Raw genomic sequence first — 18,901 nt, 5'->3', positions numbered from 1 at the left:
CTCACAACCTGGACCTTATTTCTAATCTGTGAAATTACACTGGACTGACTAGATTCTAAATTCCCCATCTTCCCAGTCCTACTGTAGTATGAACTCCCAGACTGGAGTTGAGGGTGAGAGTAGAGAAGGCCTAGAGCCTGTCACAGTCTTCTAGCACAGTGGTATAAAAAGAAACAACTAGACTTTATTCTTTTATATAATTATGAGGCCCACATAGTTTCACTCGTTTGCCAGTAAATTAGATCGAGATGAGTATAGTGGTAGAGAATGTGCTTTTAATACCAAGCTGAGCTGAAATTCTGGAGCTATTCACATGCTTTACAGAGATTTGATTCTGAGATAAATTTCTGAGTATAAAAAATATTTTAAGGTAGGATTCTGGGTGAGTTACCTTGAAAAAAACCGTGCAGAATGGGAAAAAATATTTGTATATCATTTGTCCGATAAGGAGCTTGTATCCAGAATACATAAAAATTCTTATAACTCAACAATAAAAAGACGAACAACCCAATTAAAAGGGGTATAAAGGATTTGATAGACATTTCGCAAAAGAAGATATATAAACGAGCAGTAAACAAATGAAAAGATGCTCAGCATAATTACGCATTAGGGAAATGCAAATCAAAGCCATAAGTAGATACCACTTCGCACCAACTAGGATGCCTATAATAGAAAAAGACAGACAATAACAAGTGTTGACATGGGTGTGGAAGAATTAGAACCCTTATACATTGCTGGTGGGAATGTAAAGTGGTGCAGCCTCATTGGAAAACACTTTGGCAGCTCCTGAAAACATAGTTACCATATGGCAATTAAACATTAACCATATAATTCATCAGTTCCACTCCTAGGTGTATACCCAAGAAAATTGAAAATATGTATCCACACAAAATGTTATACATGAGTGTTCATAGTAGCATTATTCATGATAGCCAAAAAGTGAAAAGAACCTAAATGTCCATGAAATGATGAAGGGTAAGCAAAAAAATTGTATGAAGTGTTATTTAACCATAAAAAAGAATGCAGTTATGATACATGCTACAACATGAATGAAACTTGAAAATAAGCTAAGAAAAAAAAACAGGCACAAAAGACCACATATTGTATGATTCCATTTATACGAAATATCTGGAATAGGATAGAGATTAGTGATTTCTAGGAGATGGGGGAGGGAGGAAGGGAGTAACTGTTAATGGGTACTGGTTTCTTTTTGGGAGGATGAAAGTGTTCTGAAGTTAGATGTTGCTCATGGTTGCTCAACTCCAAATATACTAGAAACCACCGAATTGTACACTTTAAAAGGGTGAATTTTATAGTATGTGAATTATATTTCAGTAAAGTGAGGTTTTTTAAATTGAGACTGAAAAATTTAAAAAGGAGTTGTTTAATCAGTCTGAGATTAACCTGCAATTGAAAGTCATTTCTTAAGTGTCAGTTCCACATTTCTTTCAAAGCTTTTCCTATAATTTTATCTTTTTTTGCTGTTTAATGTTTACTGTTTGGTATTTTGACTTTTTTTCTTGAAACAGATTCTTGTTAAAATTTAGGTTGTGCCTTTGTAATGTAGACAGTAGGACCAGGGAAATCAAGACATTCATCCGTCTCTGATTTTTTTTGCCTTGATACCACAAGTAGTCATAATCTGTTCATGGTTTCTCTTACGAGAAAAAAATGTCTGCAAATATCTGGGAAGAGGAAGCAAAATGTAGAAAAAATTGATTTTATATTTTGCTTTATGTTTAGTTATGGCAAGGTAAGTTTAAGAAAAAAGAATATATAAATGAAGCCCTTTCACAACTTCTAAGAAGATATTTAACAACTTTGATCTCTTTGTGTGAGATATTAAATTCTAATGTTGTTCATTTTTAATGACAAATAATTTACCTTTACAGATAGATTTGACCAGTTTTGGGCCATCAATCGGAAACTCATGGAATATCCTGCAGAAGAAAATGGATTTCGTTACATACCTTTTAGAATATATCAGGTAAGAAACAACATTTTTAACAATACCAACTTGTGAAAGCTTCAAACATCTTACTTCTTGAAGCACTCTAGTCAAAACTCTTTTAAGTTTGAATAGTAACTGAAGAATATTTATTTGAGCTTTCCTGATCTCTGTCTTTTGGTGGCAATCAAATCAGAGACGGCACTGAAATATTCGACTTATATAGAGTTGATCCTCACTATTCACAGATTGTGTAGTTGCAGATTCTTTTCCTTCCTAAAATTTATTTGTAACTCCAAAGTTAGTACTCAACAGTACTCTCGTGGACATGTACAGAGCTATGACAAATTTAATTTGCCCAATACCCACATTCCTGGTGATGCTGTGCCTTCTTGTTTCTGCTCTCAAACTGTAAACAAGTGACTTTTCCCAGTCTTTTGAGTGCCATGTTTTTCACATTTGTGTGCTTTTTGATGTTTAAAATGACTCCCAAGCATGGTGCTGACGTGTTGTCCTTACAGAGAAACACACATAAGACAAGCTTATGTACTGATCAGTTGAAGAACATGTTGTGACCAGAGGCCTGCAGTAACCCAACCCTGTATTTCCCCTAGGAACAAGGGTTCAGGATTAGCTACTTCAATGTTTGCAGTGACTATAAAACGTAACTACTTCACATAAGGAGAATCGACTGTGTTCTTAGAGGTGGTGAATCTTCAGGGTTGTGCAACAAAACAGATAGTAGGCTTTCCTCACAGCACACTTTCATGGGGTAAAGAAATTCCATGTTTCTGACTTATTTGTTGAATGAATGATATTCCAGAAAGCAAGTTGCCTACTATAATGAAAAAGCAGTCGAGAATAGGAATTGGAAGCCTAATATCACAGACATAGATTCTAATCTAACAGGACTTCCATTCAAACGCAGAGAACTTGTGTCATAACTTTGCTTTTAGCTGTTTTCAGAATCCCGCAGTCTTTACTCATAGTTACTTCTATAGTTATATTTTAATTTTTTATAGAGCCATCAATCACATAACTGTGTTCAAAGAGGAAAAATTATCTAATTGGAAACAATTAAACAAAGAAGAATTCCAGTATACTCAAAGAATGAAAAGTATTTTTTATTTAAATAAGGTTACTTTTCATTGATTTCATTAACATAATGGCAAATAGACTATTTTTAGAGTATGGATTCATAATATGTACAATAGAAATAAAATGAAAAATGCCTGATGGCCTAAGACCAAATGATCTAATTAGCCACACTCCTCTGCTTTCTTTTTTAATAGGAAAATAAAATTTTAATTCCACAAGTCTTTTTTATTTTATTTTATTTTTTAAAGATTGGCACCTGAGCCAACAACTGTTGCCAATCTTTTTTTTTCTTCTTTTTCTCCCCAAATCCTCCCGATATATAATTGTATATTTTAGTTGTGGGTCCTTCTAGTTGCTGCATGTGGGATGCTGCCTCAGCGTGGCCTGACAAGCAGTACCATGTCCACGCCCAGGATCCAAACCAGTGAAACCCTGGGCTGTCGAATCAGAACACGCAAACTTAACCACTTGGCCACGGGGCCAGCCACCCCACAAGTCTTTATTAAGCACATATATTACACAGTGGGTTTGGAAATACCGTAGCTTATTTATTTATACCTTATCTTATATCATGAGGAATCTGAGGCAATTTACATGAAATAGAAAAGAATTTAAAATCAAAGCCACTGAAAATATAAAATGGAAACTCAGCATGAAATTATGTAAGGTATACATGAGTGAGATTCTCAGATTTATTAAAATTGGCCTGCACATTTGATGCTGAGCTTCCCTGTAGCCAGATCAACGGGAAAAAAATGTGGTCAAATATATGTGAAATAAATGTGATGAAATATAGTTTCATCATAAGATGAAAACCTACAAGGTCATCATGGAAAGCTAAACTTTCTTAAATTGCACAGGAAAGAAATTTCTCATGTAGTGTCATTTAGAGGGATGGAGCAATATCTTTATAAGTTACCCATGGTAAAAATATAATAGTTTCCCTAAAGCTGCTTCCTAAAGTGTCAGTCAGCAATAGCTAAAGACAATGTATCATAAGCCATAGAGCCTCCATAGTATAGTAAAGAATTGGATAAAGTAATGAGAAGGCTAAGACTGAACAGGTTTTTAGGTTATTATATGGAAGAATGTCTTTATCAAATCAGAAAGAACATAATTGATGAAGCAAGGCAATTAGGGATTGGGATTAATTAGCAGTAAGGATTAACCAACAGAGGAGAAGTTTACAGAGAACTCTTAAGAAAAAGGAGGGGAAAATTGTTTCTGCTTGTAGGGGAAAGCCTCAGCCTTCTCTGTACAGTAAGAAATAAGCCATCTGCTGAGAAGAGGGGTGCGACAGTTTGGAAACTGTTCTGTTTGACAGTGGCAAATAGAACAGTTCCTGTATTTGCATAAAATAATGTGAGAAAGACGGCAGGAAGCCTAGTTGTTTGTATTGAGAGAAGAAATATCTCACATTAAATGAATCTGTCCTGACTACCTAGGTATTCCCTAAGAGAAATTTTGGGAGTGGTTTTACAAAGTTAGAGTCAGTGGTGGTATGCCTTAGTTATTCCACAGAGAAAAGTGAAAATAGAGCCAGATTTTATGTACTAATAGAATACTTATAGTGAGTAGGAGTCTTCGTGTAGTCTATAAATCTCATAGTGGGAGAGGCTACTTCTTCACCATCACTGACAAAGATATCGGGGATTAAAATATGGATGAAAAACAATAACAGGTTATCACAGAATTTTAGAGTAGTCCTTAAGTTCTCTGAGTGGATTTTGATTTTTTTTTTTAAGCAGCAGACCACTTTAGGGCTGAACTTGGAGAGGGAGGTTGGGTGGGAACAGGTGAGGTTGGCTCAAGTCACTTGACTCCTCTCCTCCTTCAGCCAGTAGTTGTGGCATCAAATATTTATGGAAATACTTCAGCACAGTTTGAAAATCACCTCTCCATCTAGGCTTGGACAGGTTCACTTCTTTGCCCACGGTAGCTAGTTCCTGATCTGGCTTGCACTCTGATATGCTGATAGCCTCAACATGATACTGAGATCTTTGAAGGCAAGGTTAGAGCAAAAAATCTGTGTAGTATGTTTCGTACACTCTTAAGTGCTTCATAAGTAGTTATTTAATTGAATCGTAGGGTATTAAAAGCACCAAGGATCACATAATTTTAAAGCTGAAAAAAGACTTTGTAGTTCAAATGATCCAAAACTGAAAAAGCTGTCAGTTTCCTTGATTTTAAATGTATGGTGGCTTTAACAGGAATAGTGCTATTGTAGTAGTTGAAGAAAACAAAACACTTTTTAAATGCCCAAAATGATGGGAGAAGAGTAGGCAAGTAGAAAAGAGCTGCCAGGAGGATTGTATAAAAAAGAGTGCATGATAAGTCACAATCACAATTTTGCCTTATTCACTTAGTAGAAAGTTACTCTGACCTCTTTTTACTGCAGTTTCCTGGTCTGACAATTTGTGACTGCATGTAAACCTTACTGAGCTTGGAAGGTTGTAAAATATTTGAGACATAAAGGCTAACGTCCTTGTCCTTGAATAAAAAGTTGTCTTTCCTAGAAAGAACACTGAGCTGGAATGGAGACTGCTAAGGCTCTGTGGGAGGTCTGACACTGACTAGCTGTGTATCCATAGGAGGTTACTCAGCCTTTCTGGGCCTTTGTTTCCTCATCCATAGAATGAAAGGGGCGTGGCTGAGTGAATTTATACATCTGGTTGAAGTTGTTCTTTAAAGATGCCATAGTACAGGTTTATATAATCATATCAGTGACATTTATTTTTAAAAGCATTTTAACTTCTGGCTTCAGAGCAAATTTATCATTTTTACAACAAACGTAGTCCTTTCCATTATGGCATTGTTTTGACTCAAGTTCTTTATGGTGCCGTATAACTTTTTATCACTTCTAAAAATGAGATTTATACTTTTCAAGTGGTTCATCTTTTTCATGAAGGCAAGGTAGTTATTTTGTTCATGCTGTGTGTCCTGGGTCTAGAAGGGTGCCTGGCATATAGTAAGCATTTGTGAATATTTGTCAATTCATTAAATCATTCATCAGTCATTAATAGTTGATTTGAGGCTATTCTATCATGAGCTTCATAGTAACATACCATAATGCATCCCCAGAGCCTAGCAAAGAATCTTATTTGTGGATTTTAGTTGAATAACGTATACCACAGACATTCCCCAAAGAGGAATTCCAAAACTATTTTGACGTATGTACCTGCCAGCATTTATTTGGGTGGTTAGGTTCTGGCATGTATATTTGTAATATAGTTTGTATACATATTGTAAATACTTTTAAGCTCCTATAGGGAAAGTGTGTTATACTGTTATTATTTAATGTAGAGATTATCACTGTCAGAATAATAGTGCAACTGTACAGAGGAGAGGTCTTCCTTTTTGTATTTATCATTCTGTTCTGGGGAAAATTGTCAAATGTATCCATACCTCTTACTGTTGTATCATAACACAGAAGGATTTAGAGAGAGGGGGAAAGAGAAAGAGAGAATGTGTGTGTGAAGAGAAAAAATGGTTTTTGTAAAGTTCTATAATTAGATAGAAAGTGGGAAGCTAGAGAATTCTCAAAATTTGCTTGACAAAACCTGGCTGCCAGGTGGGGACTCTGTTAGGGCAGAGCTTGCTGCATGGTCTTCCTGTGTCGAGAAGTTAGCAGTTTTTCCTCAAATAGGAGACAGAGCCTGAGGATTGATTGGTTGTCAGTTGACCTACATAGCTTTCCTTTTGGCTTTCCTCTTTCCAATTAGGTTTTTATTTGAATTTGATTAAAACTTTACAAGTGAGATATGTAAGTGAATATAAAAATTTAGGAGTCTTAGTTGTTGCCAATTGGTCATTTTCTGGAATATTTCCCTATTTTGTACTTTTGAATCTTCATTCATGCCTTGACCAAAGTGAGATGGGCTCTGCTCTCCATTTTCCTGATTATATGATCTGAAGGTAATACTATATTTCTGTTGCTGACTCCTTTCCAGTTGATTAGTTTGGATGGTTGGATATTCCATTGATTAAGTTTAGTAGCTTTTACTTATGCGGCATTTTGATTGATTTGCACCTTTCATTTCTTTAACACACTAGATATAAATCTCTGAACTTATTTGAGACCTTAAATTAGTAAGTAAATTTAAACAAAACCTGAAAATCCAAGTTTATTAATAAGATAAATGAAAGATATCATTTTTACTAAAATATTTATTTTTCTTTGCAGAATCCTAATAAAATTCCAGTAATTGATGATACTCTTTATAGGCTGACTTTTGTGCAGATTGTTGGAAAACTTTAGTTCTTTTTCATCTGTAGTTCCATTTTCATGGGCTCAAAGTGATTATAATCTAGTGACAGAGTTTTAGTGGTAAAAGTAAAATAGGTCCAAAAGTAGTCTAGAGATCCATTACAGACCAAAATGTGTCATTTGTCATTTACATAACAGTTTAGTTTGGTGTGTGAGTTTCGGGTCTGTGTTCCTGAAATCCAGGTGCTTCATAGGTAGCTAGTGTTCTAGAGATGAAGTTAATGGCAGGAAGTGTTTCAGAAATGTAACTAAAATGTTATTTAGAATAGCACATGTAAACAGATGGTGATTAATGAGAATATCTGTTAAAAAGATTTGTAAAATGACTGAAGTCCTCAGGCATTGGTGTTTAGGTTGTAGAGTGAAAATTAGGCACATTATTTCTGTTTTTCAAGAAGTGATGGATTCATAAATGTTATCTTGCCAATATACTTTGTGTAAGAAAAGTTTGTCTCATTCATTCATTCATTCGTTCAACAGGTTCATTTATTCACAGGTATTTGCATGCCATGCCTTGTGCTGTGCACAGGGGATACAAATGGTGGTTAATATACATCACTCTTTAAAGAGCTTCTGGTCTAATGATAGAAAGAAACCAATCAAAAAAGTATACTAATGATGGAAAATCGCAGCTGTGATTGGTGCTGTGAAGGACAGGAATGCAGTGCAGTAAAAGCCTGATTCCTCTAAGGGGTATTTGATCTAGTTTGGGAGGGCAGAGAAGGCTTCCTTGATGAAGTGTTACATCTTTTGAGATCTGACAAATGGGTGGAATTAAGGTAGGCACAGAGTTATGAGAAGACCTTTCTATGTAGAGGGGACATCGTAAGTATGACAGTCTCTTGGTCTTGAGCACGGAGTTGGGGGACCAGGAGGAATAAGGCTACAAAGGTAAGGGTCAGACCCACATTAAGGAGTTTTTTCTGTAGCCTGTAATTTTTTTTTTTTTTTTGCTTCAGGAAGATTAGCCCTTAGCCAACACCTGTGCCAATCTTCCTCTGTTATAAGTGGGTCACCACCACAGCATGGCTGATGAGTGGTGTAGGTCTGTGTCTAGGATCTAAACCCATGAATCCAGGCTGCCAAAGCACAGCGCACTGAACTTAACCACTACACCATGAGGCCAGCCCCTCCATGTGACTTTTAAAATCATTTTATTCTATTCCCCATAGTGTTCTGTTCAATTATAAGTGGAAACATTAAATTTCTCTTTTAATTTTGGTAGAATTCTCCTTCTTATGTTATTAAATGTTCCCAGTTGAGACCATGATACATCTTTATTATTCAGATTTTATGTTCTGTGTAGATTTTTAAGTTTTCTTCAAATAAGCCCTATGCCTTTCTTTTTATTTCTATGAGTTTTGTAAATTGTTTTTCTTCATTTCCATTTCTAGATATTTATTTATGGCATCAGCCAAAAAAAAAAAAAAACCTCTTACCACTCTTTTTATCAGCCATTTCTTTTTCTTGCTTTATTGCATTGCTAGTATGCATTGCCAAGACAGTCTTGAATAATAATGATCTTAGCAGACATTTCTGTTTGGTTTCTGTTGTTGATGTGGTTTTAATATTACATCATTTGGAATGATACATTGTTTTAGTAGATCTAAGTAATTTCCTTCTGGAATTTTTGATTAGAAATGGATGCTAAATTATTTACTAGTTTAATTGTTACTATTTTTGTCCTTTTTTATTTGGCGCTTCTATTTTTTCCTTCCTTTAATGTTGACCTCCCCCTTGCTGAAGCTCATAATCATGTCGTTATAAGATACTGTCCATTTTCCTCACTGAGACACTGTTACTACTTTTCCTCCCCAGAAGATAAAACCTTTAGAATAGTCTCCTTCCCTGGGGCCCTCCAGTCTGCTACTCTACAGAAACCTTTATACCGCTTTTATTTCCTGGCTTCCTAAAACCTAGTTTTTGCTAAAATAGTTTAGTACCTCCGATTTTAGGCTATTACTAGATTTTCCCTCGCAAACTCTTTTGTTTCAAAGATACTTATTTGGCATTTATATTTCATATCCCAGGTATTCTGTCAATATCCAGGGTATCAGTTCCTGACAGGGCTCTTGGTAGAAGTCTTGCTGTTCCTGGTCTTCTCTTTCTTTTCTTGTCTCAAGGGTGAAAAGGATTCAGTCTCTTTTTCAGCTTTTCCTTGGTTTCTGGGGATCCATATGCTCACTGGTCCTTAGGCTCATGTCCACCCAGAAAGGAGAACAGTGCAGAGGTTTATAGCTCCGTCCATGTAGGCCCTGGTTTCCCACTCACCCCAGCAGCTGCTTTAGCTCAGAAGAGCTCTGTGTTGGATGGGAGGATAGAGGTGGGAGTAGAAGGGAGAGGGCGAGGCATTAAGCTTCCATGCTCCCCGAATCCCCCCCATGTATAGTTGTTAATATGTTATTTTTCATATAAAGACTTATGTAACAGCAGTCCTTGGGGAAAGGTGTTAATACATAATTCACACCCTAGCTATGGCAGGAGAATACTAAGACGTACGTTGAGACATCTGTGAGTATAGAATGGATGCTTGGTTCTTAAAATAACTTCGCTTCTGATCGAAGTGAAGATAACAGTTATAAAACGATAACTTGTAAGTTGAAGACATATTGAAGTAAATTTCATTTCTTCCCAGAGTATTTTAAACATCAACTAAACAGTTAAGGAGAATTCTTCTTTTGTAAACACAGAGAAGAAGCTGAGCCTCCACAGTGTGTGCTTATATCTTTGTGCTCCTCACAGTGCCTTACACACAATAGATGCTCAATAAATACACAGCCTATATGAACAAACAAAGGAAGTCCTAATCACCCATGAAAATGGAAGTCATTCTGGGCTCATAATAAATTATACTATGTTCATACCATACATTTTTACTATAGAATTCTGGGCTGGATTTTCTGTTAGGACATAGCTATCATTTTGTACTATTGCTCTAACATTGTAGAACAAAACAATATGGGATGTATAATAATAAAAAGTCATCTTATATTTGTATACTTTGTATTTTGTAAAATACCTTCGTACTACCTCATTGTATCTTTACAACACCCTTGTGTAGACAAGACAAATATTATTTCTTTTTTATAAGGTGGAAGTTAATCAGATAAAGCACCCTCTGCTAGTGAGCAGTGGAGAAAGGACTCGAGTGCAGATTTGTCTCAAACTAGTGTATACACATGCACATATTATAAAGGAGTTTTTTTGCTAGAAGTAGAATGTTAATTGAGGCTTTTGCAGTTGCATGTGAGATTAATGTTTTATGGACATAGGTTGCTTCAATTAATGAAGACTTCATTGGAGAATTGTGATTTGAATTTTACAGAATTAAAGAAATACAGTCCAGCTTTCTTTTGTGTTTTTTTTCGGTTTAGTTTTAATTTAAAATTTCTTTTTTGTGTAATGTATCTCAATACCAACTTTCAAATTGAAATTAATTGGAATCTCAATTATTTAAAATACTGAATTAATGAAGTTCTGGGACAGACAAAGCTAATCTGTAGTGGCAAAAAGTAGTTGCGTCGGGTGCAGGTCTCAGCCAAGTGAGGAGGACGGGGGTGGAGATAGACTAACTAATAAGGGGCAAGAGGGAACTTTAGGGGATGATGGAAATGTCCTCTGTATTGTCAGGGCAATGGTCCTGAAACTGTAACAAGAAACTGTAACAAGTTTGTTACAGTTTGAACTATGCATTTAAAATGTGTAAACTATACCTTTAAACAGTTTGTTACAGTTTGAACTATACATTTAAAATGTGTTCATTTTGTTGTGTGTAATTTTGTACCTCAATAAAGTTAAGTTTTAAAATTCAGTAATCAGTTTACAGACTGGGAAGAGTCTGGGAATTTCTTACATGATGGTTGTAGCCAAGGTATAAATTAATCAGCTTAGGCCCCTCCTTCTTGTTAGGTTAGATTCTTCCCATATGCTTAGTTTCTGGGTTTTTGTTTTGTTTTTTCATTGTTGTTGTTTGTTTTTTGTATTTGTTTTTGAGGAAGATTAGCCCCGAGCTAACATCGTGCGCATCTTCCTCTACTTGATATGTGGGATATCTAACATCGTGCCCATCTTCCTCTACTTGATATGTGGGACGCCTACCGCCGCATAGCTTGATAAGTGGTGCCATGTTGGCACCCAGGGTCTGAACGGGTGAACCCCGGGCTGCCGAAGCAAAGAGCTCAAACTTAATTGCTGCGCCACCAGGCCGGCCCCTGTTGTTGTTTGTTTTTACTTAACCTTTAAAAAAATTCTTCACTGCCTGGTTTGAGTTGATTCCTTATCCCCTTCCCCCACTGAAAATTGTAACGAATCCCTTTCTTTTCTAATTTTACTTGAGAGGATTTTGTATTTCAGTCATCAATTTGTAGTCATACTTGACATTAATCATAATGTTATATGTTATGTGTTAGTTATCAGACAAGCCTGTCTTAATTGTCTTGTGTGGCTAACATCTAGAATCTTAAGCACTTTCAGAGCCTCAAGGTACTGATCAGGAATTGGAGAGGTTATTGTAGATAGCAGTAAATGACTAGAATGACATACTGTTAAGGTGTGAGCTTAAAGATTTCTGAAAAAGATACTTGACATTAGAACAGAGAATTGCCATGTAACTTTAAATGTAAAATCCTGTATGAAATTTACCCAAATATTCTAATATGGTTTTTTTCCTTAGGTATAATTCGCATGCCAGAGAATACCCCCCTTTTTTTATTGCTTTTTCTCCCTAAATCCCCCCAATACACAGTTGTATATCTTAGTTGTGGGTCCTTCTAGTTGTGGTATGTGGGACGCCACCTCAGCATGGCCTGATGAGCGGTGCCATGTCCTCGCCCAGGATCTGAACCGGCGAAACCCTGGAAGCGGAGTGCTCGAACTTAACCACTCAGCCATGGGGCAGGCCCCAAGAATACCCCTTTAAAGTGCACAATTTTAGTTCATTCAGAGTTGTGCAACCATCGCCACTATCTAATTTTAGAACATTTTTATCATCTCAAAAATAAATCCCATACCCATTAACCCTGTTTGCTCCTCTCCCTGGGCTCTGACAACTACGAATCTGCTTTCTGTCTCTTTGGACATGCTATTATGGACATATAAAGGTAATCATGTAACATGTGTCTTTTGTGTCTGCCTTATTCCATGTAGCATAATATTTTCAAGGTTCATCCATCTTGTAACATGCATCTTATTCTTTTTTTTAATGACTGAATAACATTCCATTGTATGATATACCACATTTTGTTTATCCATTCATCACTTGATGACTGTTTGGGTGGTTTCCACTTTTGGGCTGTTAGGAATAATGCTCCTATGAACATTCATGTCCAAATTTTGGGGTGGACATGTGTTTTCAGTTCTCCTGAGTATATACCTAGGAGTAGAACTAGTAGTTCATATGGTAATTCTATGTTTAATCTTATGAGGAGCTGCAAACTGTTTTTCCAAATTGGCCACACCACCAGCAATGTATGAGTGTTTCACTTTCTCCATATCCCTGCCAACACTTGTTATTGTACATCTTTTTGATTATAGCCATCCTATGTGCTTAGGAAGGGGTGATTTTGATTTGCATTTCCCTAGTGACAAATGATGTCAAGCATCTTTTCATGTGCTTACTGGCCATTTGTATATCTTCTTAGGAGAAATGTCTCTTTAAATCCTTTGCTCATTTTTAAATTGGGTTCTCTCTTTCCTTGTTAAATTGTAAGAGTTTTTAATATATTCTGAATACTAGACCCTTACTACATAGATGCTTTACAAATGTTTTCTTCCTTTGTGTGGGCTTCTCTTTACTTTCTTGGTATGCTGTCCTTGGAAGCAGAAAAGTTTTAATTTCGATGAAGTCCAGCTCATTTTTTCTTTGGTTGCTTATGCATTTATGTTGTCACATCTAAGAAACCATTCCCTAATAAAAAGGTGATGAAGATTTTCTCCTATGTTTTCTTCTAAAGTTTTATAGTTTTAGTTCTTTAATTTAGATCTTTGATCCATTTTGAGTTAATTTTTGTATATGGCACAAGGTAGGGGGTCCAGCTTCGTTCTTTTTATGAGGATATTCCAGTTCTCCCAACATGATTTGTTGAAGACTTCTCTTTCCCTCCCTGGATTGTCTTGGCACACTTGTTGAAAATAATTGTCCACAAAGTCGTCCCATTCACAACAACATGGATAGACCTTGAGGGTATTATGTTGAGTGAAATAAGCCAGACAGAGAAAGACGAACTCTGTATGACTCCACTCATAGGTGGTAGTTAACATATAGACAAAGAGCACTGATCGGTGGTTGCCAGGGGAAAGGGGAGGTGGGGGGAGGGCACTAGGGGTGAAGTGGTGTACTTACAACATGACTAATAATGATGTACAACTGTAATTTCACAAGGTTGTTAACTATCATAATCTTAATAAAAAAAAAATTGTCCACAAACGTACTGGTTTATATCCAGAAACTCAGTTCTGCTCCACTGATAATCTGTCTTTATGTCATTACCACACTGTCTTGAATTCTGTAGCTTTGTAGTAATTTTTGAAAGTGAGAAGTGTCTTCATCTTTGCTCTTTTTTTTCAAAATTATTTTTGGCTATTCTGGATCTTTTGCATTTCCATGTGAATTCTAGGGTCACTTTCTGCACAACAGCCAGCTGGGATTTGAGGGCACTGTGTTGCGTGTGTAGGTTCATTTGTGGAGAATGGCCGCCTCGGCAGACGGTGTTAAGTCTTCCCATCCATGAACACAGGATTTCTTCCCATTCATTTAAGTCTGCAGTTTGTTTCAGCAATGTTTTGTAGTTTTCAGTGTACAAATCTCACACTTCTTTGTTAAATTTATTCCTATATATTTTTCCTTTTTGATCCACTTGTTTTTATTACCGTTTTCGGATTGTTCATTGCTACTGTGTGTAGATAATACTGATTTTTTTAATGTTGATTTGTATCCTGCAGCCTCTTTGAACTTGTTTATTACCTCTAATAGTTTGTTTGCTGATTCCTTAGAATTTTCTATATAGGAGATCATGTCACTACAAATAGAGATAGTTTTACTTCTACCTTTCAAATTTGAATGCTTTTTATTTCTGTTTCTTGGCTAATTTCCCTGACTAGAACCCCCAGTACAGTGTCAAAATAGAAAGGGCAAAAGCAGACATCCTTGTCTTATTCCTCGTCTTAGAGGGGGAGAGCTTACAGTCTTTCACTATTAAGTATGATGTTTAAGTATTTAAAGTATAAATACCCTTTATAAGATTGAGTTCCCTACTATTCATGTTTTGTTGAGTATTTTTTTCATTAAAGGGTCTTGGATTTCTTGTGTCAAGTGCATTTTCTGTGTCTATTCAGGCGATTATCTGAGTTTTTTCCTTTTATTCTATTAATATATTGCATTGGTTGAATTTTTTGTTGAACCAACCTTGGATTCCTGGGATAGATCTTATTTGGTCATAATATATAACACATGTAGCTGGATTTGGTTTGCGAAGTTTCTGTTGAAGATTTTTGTCTATATTCATAAGGATTATTGGTCTCTAATATTCTTATCTTGTGATGTCTTTGTCTGGTTTTGATATCAGGATAATACTGGCCTCATAGAATGAGTTGGGAAGTGTTCCCTCTTCTAGTTTTTGGAAGAATTTGTGAAAGATTGGTGTTAAATCTTTAAATAATTGGTAGAATTCACCCATGAAGTCATCTGGTCCTGGGTGTTTCTTTATGGGAAGTTTTTAAAATTACGAATTCAATCTCCTATGTTCAAAATTTTGACAGTTTTTGCCAGTGTTCTCATTGCTTTTATGGAGGAGAGGATATTTGAGGTCCTTATTCCACTATTACTGATGACATCACACTTCTAATGATTCTTAACTTTCAAAGTTTGATAGGTGGATTTTTGTAGAAACTTGGGCAAGAGAAGAAAGATTGAGGTATTTTCTGAGGTTTTTGTTTTGTTTTGTTTTGTTTTTAAATCTGTTCTTTCTAATTACTTTTAAATACAAAAATTTTAACTCAGTGTATTGCTTAAGAGTGTGAATATTGTATAAATGATAGATGATTACTTATTTGCAAAAGTTGTATATTCTTGACTACAGTCACGTACCACATAATGATGTTTTGGTCAACAATGGACTGCATGTATGACGGTAGTCCATAATATTGGTACCATATAGCCTAGGTGCGTAGTAGGCTGTAACACCTAGGTTTGTGTAAGTACAATCACGTAACAACACATTTTCTCAGAACCTATCCCCTTCATTAAGTGATGTGTAACTGTATTTTGGAGTTTTTTCCCCAAATGGGTTGGTTCTCTGATAAAGAACTTTGAAAAATTTGAAGAATTGAATCTGTAACATTCATTAATATAGCAAGTGGTTAAGATGGAGAAGTTTTCACTTAGGCAATTTTAAGTTTATATCCCAACTAGCTGTATGATTTGGGGCATTTATCTTACATTTCTGGACTCTAATTTTATCATCTGTAAAATAGGGATAATATTTCATAGGGTTTTGTGAAGACTCAATGTTAATATTTTTAATACAGTGTTGTGTCTGGTGTATAGTAAATAATTTGCATATTATTTGCTGTTATTCTTAGATGTTATTGACTTAAATCATTACAGTTCTGCTGTGAATTATTTTATCAGCAATGATGGTGGCTTGCCATGCCTGCTGTATTCTTTTATTTTTATGACTAGTGGAACATATCTGACAAATAGCTCACTCCATTTATCAGTGTATTTCTGGTCTTAGCATAGTCTTCTCTCTGAGGCTCTATCTGGTCCCAAAAATCTTATTTCTCATCACTACCAAACACTAGCATAACTTGCTCTTTCTGTTTCAGTTTCCTATTTCTTTACCCCTTTCCTTCAAGTTCCTAGACTAAATACCTTGGAACCAGTTTCGATCTGTTTCTTAGACTAGTAGGTTATAATGTACCAGAACTATTAACATTTATCCCCTTCTTGCCATTTGCACTTTTAGTACCTGATAGTTTGATTTTTGTAAAACATAGCTGGACTCCAACCACATAACATCATGTGTTCCCCAAAACATGCTTGCTGTTTTATTTTCTTACTCTGCTCACTCCTGTTAGAAATAGCCCCTACTCCCGGAATGTTTCTAAACTCATCTCAGATGTCACTTCCATCAAGAAGTCTTTCTTGACTTCTCCATATGTACCCTCGGCCCTTCATGCTGTGTAGAAATTATGTCTTTTTTCTCTGAACTTTGTTTTAAAACATTCCCTTCTAACTTTTATCATGGCAAACGTAATTATAGAACATTAGAGCTGGAGGAAGCCTTAGGAACTACCTAATTCAACTCCCTAATTTTAGAATAGGACAACTTGCGCAAAACTCTTGCCCATTTTTCAATTGGATATTTGATGGGAAAGGCAGAAGTAGAACTTGGGTCTTGGATTTCCAGCCTAGTTCTTTTTCTACACGCAGCATTGTAATGTAATATAGACATTTCTTAAACCATTTTGCAGTATTTCACCATGGATCTGTTGAAGTCTGTGTGGTTTCTCTGTAAGCAGTAACCTATGAATTCCTGAGGACAAGGAATTGTTTCATTTCTCTCTGTATCTTTATAGATGTTTCTCAGAGACTATTTCCTACTAGAATCAATGAATGAATAATAGTTTGCTAGTTTGCTTTAGTATTAATATTCTTAATGTAAAACTCGAATGATTTATACACCTTTTAAAAGAAATTGATAAAGTGAGGCCTGCAGGGGGCAGCCCAACACAGCAAGTTCTGATTGCCCTTGCTGAAAGCTGCTCTCTATCATTTTAGACTTACGTGGATTGTTGAAAAATGAAAGCAACTGTTAGAAGCTTATTTGGCGGTATATTTTAAAACAATTGTCATGTATAGGAACGAGAACTTTTTGATGTAGATGACTTGCTGTTTTGTTTTTAAAGCGTTAGATGAGAGCAAATGGTGTTTATTGGAGCTTTTTAAAATTTTGCTTTATTTATTAATTTCAAAATAACACAGATAAGCTGATGGCAAGTGTCCCTAATTTATTGCAAGAGAAATTAAAATATGCAAACTGCTTATTATCCCGAACTACTAAAGTTATTATTAAGTGAAGTTAACCTTTTCTCATTACTAATTTGTTACACTAAGCTAAGCTAGGTCATTGTTTCATTTAATATTTTCAAGATTAAAAAATATTGCTGATTATTAAAGTAACCTATAAACAAATAATAGCTAACATTTATTGAGTACTTCATTGTGTGCCAGATACTACTTTAAATATTTTATATGTATTAATTCATCTAATCCTCACTCAGGTCCTCTAGGATGTGCTGGCACGGTCCTCGTTGTATAGATGAGGTAATTGAGATGAAGATTGGTTATTGAAACTTACCTATGGTCACTCAGCTTAGTAAGTGGAAGAGCTGGGATTTGAACCCAGGCAGTCTGGCGCCAGAGCCCACACTCTTCATCACTATTCCCTTTGATATATTGTTAATTTCATTACTTTTATTTTCTTACTCCTTTCTATCATAACTTTCCATTTGAGATTATTTTCCAGTTTTTACACACATCAGGCTTCTTATTACACCACCCTTTCTGTTGCTTCCTGCTTTCAGGCCTTTTATTCTTCTAGTAGAGAAAATGCATGGCAGAAAGTAAAAACATAACATCCTCCCTTGAGTGCGAAGAGATTGAAACAGATAGCTAAAATTGTGCGGTTTTCTTTTTCTTTTATTTACAGAATGTTCTTTTTCCAATTAGCAATTAAGCAATTAAGACATGAGTTTTCAAATTTAGGAATAGAATGAACTTTACTCCCTATGCTTAAGCATGTAGTACCATGGGGTAATTTTAGAAGCAAAATATGAGATACTTCATTTTAAAAGAGAAACAGATTGTGATAAGATGGTCTTAATTGTTTCATTAAAAATTATTTTTAGATCCTTCCACAAAGAAATTCTTGTTTGTAATAAGATGCTTATTATTTTATTATGGTGTTCTAACATATATAAAAATTAACTTTACTATGAGTTATTCGTATTTATTTTCTTTCTCATTCTTTCCTTTTGATAATTTCGCCTCTCCTTAACACTGCTTTGGGAATATGACTAGACATAGTACAAATAAGTTAGACTCCAATTGGTCAGTTTGAAATTTGACAAAAGCTTAGGTTAAATGTGAGATGGCTTAAGAGATTATAACTGTTGTCTAAAATGAAAATAGAACAGTGTCATACTTGAAGTATTGAATAATATGTATATCACAAAATAAAGTCTTAGTATGTAACTCTAAGAGAATATTTTTAAATTAAGTTTACTTTTTGGTATTATTCATTTTTTAAGGCACCTTGGACAATAGTTAATTTTTGGGCTTCCTGGAGGAATTGTACACCCTGATAATATACTCAAAAGAGATAACTTATACCCCAGGGTAGTCAGCCAGGGTCTTGCTACTGCTTTAATGATTGACTTAGAGTCTTCCAATCTTTCCCTAACTGATGTGGATTTTGGTTGCCCAATTTACTGCCGGCCTAATAAGGTCTAGACAGTTTAAGCCTAAGCTTAGTCTGTCCAAAAAAAACCTTCATTCTTTCAACCTTACTATTCAAAAAGATCTCTAA

The 18,901-nt window shown here is 35.4% G+C and overlaps 1 protein-coding gene across 16 annotated transcripts in view; it reads left to right on the top strand.

Annotated features, from left to right (window-relative positions):
• The window catches only part of ATG5 (autophagy related 5), a 122,118-nt gene that overhangs the window by 65,140 nt on the left and 38,077 nt on the right, over positions 1 to 18,901 (top strand). For all 16 annotated transcript variants that reach the window (XM_070223607.1, XM_001503938.5, XM_070223613.1 and 13 more), the window contains one exon: positions 1,893 to 1,987. In XM_070223607.1, the coding sequence (XP_070079708.1) occupies positions 1,893 to 1,987 (95 nt within the window). The remainder of the gene's footprint in view (positions 1 to 1,892; positions 1,988 to 18,901) is intronic.

Source organism: Equus caballus, chromosome 10 (genome assembly GCF_041296265.1).
Source record: "Equus caballus isolate H_3958 breed thoroughbred chromosome 10, TB-T2T, whole genome shotgun sequence".
NCBI lineage: Eukaryota > Metazoa > Chordata > Mammalia > Perissodactyla > Equidae > Equus > Equus caballus.
This window is presented reverse-complemented; position numbering and strand designations above follow the sequence as displayed.